Here is a 5,166-nt window from a genome sequence, read left to right on the forward strand (position 1 = left end):
TCGTAAAGCAAACATTTTCCAATTATGAAGAGAAGGTTTTCTTCAATACAGGTTCCATTAAACACGTCTGTCCAACCTTATTTTTATTTAATATTTCTGTTCCAATTTTTCATATTTCTTTATTAATACCTAAATTCAGTCAACATTTCCACATCTTTCCAGTCGCATTTTCAAGAACTGAATAGATTTGGCATCTGTGTTGTTTCTTATATATTGGTTGAATTCCTGTAGAGTTTCTTACCAAAGTTTTTTGTTATGAAGCCTCAAACATCACCATTCTAAAATAAAAAGGACGAAACTTGAAAACAGTCATCTATTTAATGACGTGTGTGTGTGTGTGTGTGTGTGTGGTGTGTGTGTGTGTAAGGATGCTGGTCCAAGCATGCTGGCCTCATTTCTTCAAAGCCTTCACAAGTCCTCTGTAGCCAAAGCCCATGTTTTACTGCCATGCAACATAGCTGTACGTAGACAGGCATCATACAATCTGCCTTTCACTCTGGAGGAGAGAAGCCCTTAGTTACCAACAGAGGCAGAAGCTCTCTGAACTTTGCCCAGCAATTACACTTTCAGAATTCCTCGCCCATTGCTAACTTGGTCCCCTTGGAAACAGAAGCTGTCTACTACTTCTAATAAGCCACCTGAGCAGTTGAGAGAGTCTCTTGCCTGCACATGTGCCACACACAAAGACTATATTCTCCATTAACCTTCCTTTGCTACCACTGCACCGCATGGTGTACAAGAGAGACGGCTGCACTGGTATGGTGGTGATGTAATGCGTATACATGAGGACAGCTGTGTGAAGAAGGGTTACACTTGAATGGTGGCAGGAACCTGTAGAAGACATAGACCCAGGAAGACATGGGATGAGGTGGTGAAGCACAATCTTTGAATGTTGGGCCGAACAGAGGCAATGACAAGCAACCCAGACCCTTGGTGATATGCCCAGCAAGCCAGGTGAGATCCTATCCATGGCTGATGCCAGTGTTGCATAACTGGCCTGTTAAAAGCTCCCTTCAATCGTTGGGTGATATGCTGTGCTTCTGAAGACTTGTTGAACAGAGTGGAATTGTAGTCCTGACCAATGCCAATGCCATCCAACTGGCACCCGTGCTGGTGTCATGTAAAAAGCACCATTCAAGCATTAGGCCTCATGGAGGCAGTGACAGGTGACCAAGACCCTTGGTGATATACTGTGCTTGTGGCCAATGCCAGGTCAATGGCACCCATACCAGTGGCATGTAAAGAACACACACTACACTTTTGGAGTGGTTGGCATTAGGAAGGGCATCAAGCTGTAGAAACCTTGCCAGATTTGGAACCTGGTGCAGCCTCCTGGCTTATCAGTCCTCAGTCAAACCGTCCAACCCATGCCAGCATGGAAAGCGGACATTAAATGATATATATATATATCTCATCATCATCTTTTAATGTCCATCTTCCATGTTGGCATAGGTAGTGTGGTTGACAGAAGCCAGTCATGTAGAAAAACTACCCAAGGCTAATGTGCCTGTTTTGGCAGGAATATTATGGTTGAATGCCTTTCTAACACCAACTTTTTACGTGGTGTTTACAGCTGGATGCCCTTCCAAGTGCCAACCACTTTAAAAAAAATTGGAGGGGAAATTATGTGGTTTTTTCAATTTGTAATCCTATTATTTGGTAAATTCTTGGAGTAATTTCTCCCTGGGACTACTCGTAATTTCTATTTTTATTCCGCTTTACAGCACATCATTCTTGGAGTAAAGATGTGGATTGCTTATGCCATACCTGACATTCCTCAATGGGTCGCTACAGAAATGTCACGTCTTGATTTTCTACGACGAGAAGCTTTCAAGGTAATGTAATTATTTATGAAAACTAATTGGTTTTAATTAGCATTCCTCACCCCCCCCCATCTCTCTCGTGTGTCTGTGTCATTTCACATGATCAGCTGATTAAGCAACCAATCAGTATCAAGCCATCATGTGATTTGACTTTCTAGAACTTTCTCATTAAACCCTGTATAAAGGTGGGTTTTGGTGGTAATCCCAGAAATGTTGAGACAGCCACTCAATGTCTCCATTCTCATCCACCACCAGCCATTGGCAGACAGAAGACACAGATTTTGTTGCCATGAATATAGCGTGATTATTTCCCAGTTGTGATGGGCCAACCACAGATTGCTATATCAGTTAAATTGTCGTAGATCCCAGTAGTATGTCTCTATGTGTAAGTGTCACATCATCGTTTAATGTCCGTTTTCCATGCCGGCATGGGCTGGAAAGTTTGACTGGGGATTGGCAAGCCATGAGGCTGCACCAGGCTCCAATCTGATCTGGCAATGTTTCTACAACTGGATGCCCTTCCTAACACCAACCACTCTGAGAGGGTAATGGGTGCTTTTTACATGCCACTGGCATCAACCACATTTGGATGGTGCTTTTTACGTGCCACTGGCATGGGGAGCCGGTCTGACGGCACCATGCATGAATGGTGCTTATTGCATGCCACCAGCATGAGAGCCAGTCAGGTGGCACTGGCATCGGCTAGAAAACACCATGTGCAGTAAATAAATTCTCTGTTAATGTTCCCAAGTGTTGCTTCTTACTTCTACACACAGCCCTAGAAATACATTTTCAGTCACCAGCAGTAAACACCTCACGTGACAGTTTAACACCTCCCCCCTACACACAGTGAAGCTATCATGTCGTTTGATGTTTTGTCTTTCACCCCCCTCCCCACCACATTGACCACTTGTGGATGCAGTGGTGAAGATGTTCACTCCCCAATCCTGAAAGCCTGAGTTCAGACTGGTGGTGGTGTATCATTGACCCTCGGTCTTTTGACTTTGGCTCAGGTTGACCCAAGCCTTGTGAGTGAAATGAAGTTGATGAAAACTGTGGAGAAGCCCAGTTTTCGATACATTCCAATTCAAAAGAGGCAGCAGCTTGTCTCATTCAGTGTCGTGCATATTGAGACATTAAAGACACATGCCTATGGAATATTCAGCCACTTAAAGGTTAATTCAACGAGTCAGCAGTTCAAGCCACTCAGCTTCCAAAACCCAAGGAGAATCTACCCCAACCCCCACCCCTCTCTAATTAGCTGCTAATCAACTACCCCAACCCTACATCACATGGCTGTTTCTCCCTCTCTAACCATAGTGTTTTATTTATCCTCAGGCACCACACTAGATCCAGTCCTTTCTCCCCCTCAACATCATCCCACTGCTGTTATCACCATGTCTTTTTAGAAATGGTCACACTGGAATTACATTAATCTCACCTCAGAATCCCTGTAAAGACAACAAACATTGACCCTTTAGCATTCAAACTGGCCATATTTGGCCAAAATATTCTATCTGTTCAAACTAGCCGGATCCATCCTCTTACACCTACCCTACAATGTCATTCTAATAATAAACAATCACATCATTGAAATCTCAAAACTATGAGATAATGCTTGATTAATTAAAAGCAATGTGAATCACAAATTTAAGTCACATGACATGTGGTATTTTATAATTAATAGAATTAGTTATCAAAATAATTAAATTCTGTCTTTTCTGAATTTTAGAAACTTGACTCTCACCAACCTCATAATAATGTTCTTCATACGTCAAAGCCAGAGAATCCAGTTCGTTCGCAGTCATTACCACCAACATCAAACCAGACTCCTCACCAACCTCCACATTCTTCCGTTTCTACTTCGGCAGACACAATGCCTCTTGGAGACACAGCATACATCACCAGACCTTCCACATTCCAAGAATCTTTCAGTCCACAACTTCGACATAGACAAACGCCATCAATTTCGGCCGGAACATCATGAAAATAACTAGAATTAAACACAAACCAATCACCACTTCCATTTAACTTGAGGAAGAGGAAAAACTTTTGATTCATTTTCAAGAAATCATCTTTTCTTTGAAACAAACCAACAAAGATTAATTTTTTTTTTTAAATCAATATTTGTTGATTCTTTCAGTGAAATTTTAACATTTTTTCCACGAACGTTTTATGACATTTTTTTGTGATTGAAGCAAAATTGTGTGTAAGCTGTTGTTATTGGTTTTGTCTTAGCAAAACCAAATTTATCCGATATTCCCTTGTTTTTGTTTTAACCATTTTACTGAATCATGTCTTTGGGGTTTAAAGATGTTGTACTGCCAAATTGTTACGAGTTCAAACTTCAACAACTACAATCAGCGTGTTATATCCCTGGGACAAGATACATGCCTCTGCTTCCCTTTGTTTACCTGGCCATCAACAGGTTGAAGTACAAATATTTATTTGCCCAGTTCTGCCTGGCTGACAAACAGGTTCCCCATTGAGGAAGAAAACATCCAGCAATATGCAAATGTCCCAAATTTCCCAAGACCATCTCGTCCGTGAGTGAAGTCAGGGCGAACCAAACTAAAATACTAATAATAAATGCTCAACTCTGAAAATATTTAAGAAATGACAAATAATTTATTCTCCCTTAATTTATCGTTAAATTTTCAAAAATAATTATTTAATTTTTATATTTCAATTTGTAACATTTTCAAAGATAAAATATTTGGTTTGCTGTCAAGTTTTGGTTTGCTTTCATTTCTTCCATTTCTCTCACTTTAATAATAATAATCCTTACATGTAAGGATTATTAAGTCTTTGGCAGAGCTTAAGCATGTATGTATGAATGTACACAGTTGTGTATATATATGTATCTCCACACACCTCTAATGGATGAATATACCTCAGAAGAGACAGGTATATTATTATGTTAAACTGGGACATCATATACACACACACAACTGTCACATTGGACAACCTATTGAGGACTATAGATCAAATCTATGGCTGGTGCCAAGTTCCAGTCAAAGTGAGGGTGACATGATGGAACAGTGAAATGGGAAATATCATAAAAGCAAAAAGACAAGCCTGCAAGAATGGGGAGAGGCAGAGAAATATAGCAGAGGAGGCCAGAAGAAAAGCTAGACAGCGAGGGCAGAGGTTTGCCAGTGATCTATGGTGTGAAGACTAGAGACTCGAGGTGTTTTAGATTGTAAGGCAGTGTATCAGAGAGGAACAAGTTGTTGTAGGAGAGAAGTGTTTACGGATGGACAGTGGTACACTTGCACTCGGGTGATTCCGAAAAGAAAGCAGTATGGAAGGGCCACTACGAAAGGCAGCTGGATGTAGCCAA

The 5,166-nt window shown here is 41.0% G+C and overlaps 1 protein-coding gene across 1 annotated transcript in view; it reads left to right on the forward strand.

The window, feature by feature from the left end:
• Positions 1–4,554, forward strand: part of LOC115230528 (anoctamin-8-like) — a 132,401-nt gene extending 127,847 nt beyond the window's left edge. Inside the window, exons 13-14 of the mRNA XM_036500777.1 lie at positions 1,689–1,835; positions 3,556–4,554. Coding sequence (XP_036356670.1) covers positions 1,689–1,835; positions 3,556–3,810 — 402 coding nt within the window. The 3' untranslated portion in view covers positions 3,811–4,554. The remainder of the gene's footprint in view (positions 1–1,688; positions 1,836–3,555) is intronic.
• Positions 4,555–5,166: the final 612 nt, after the last annotated feature.

Source organism: Octopus sinensis, linkage group LG2, assembly GCF_006345805.1.
Source record: "Octopus sinensis linkage group LG2, ASM634580v1, whole genome shotgun sequence".
Classification (NCBI taxonomy): Eukaryota; Metazoa; Mollusca; class Cephalopoda; order Octopoda; family Octopodidae; genus Octopus; species Octopus sinensis.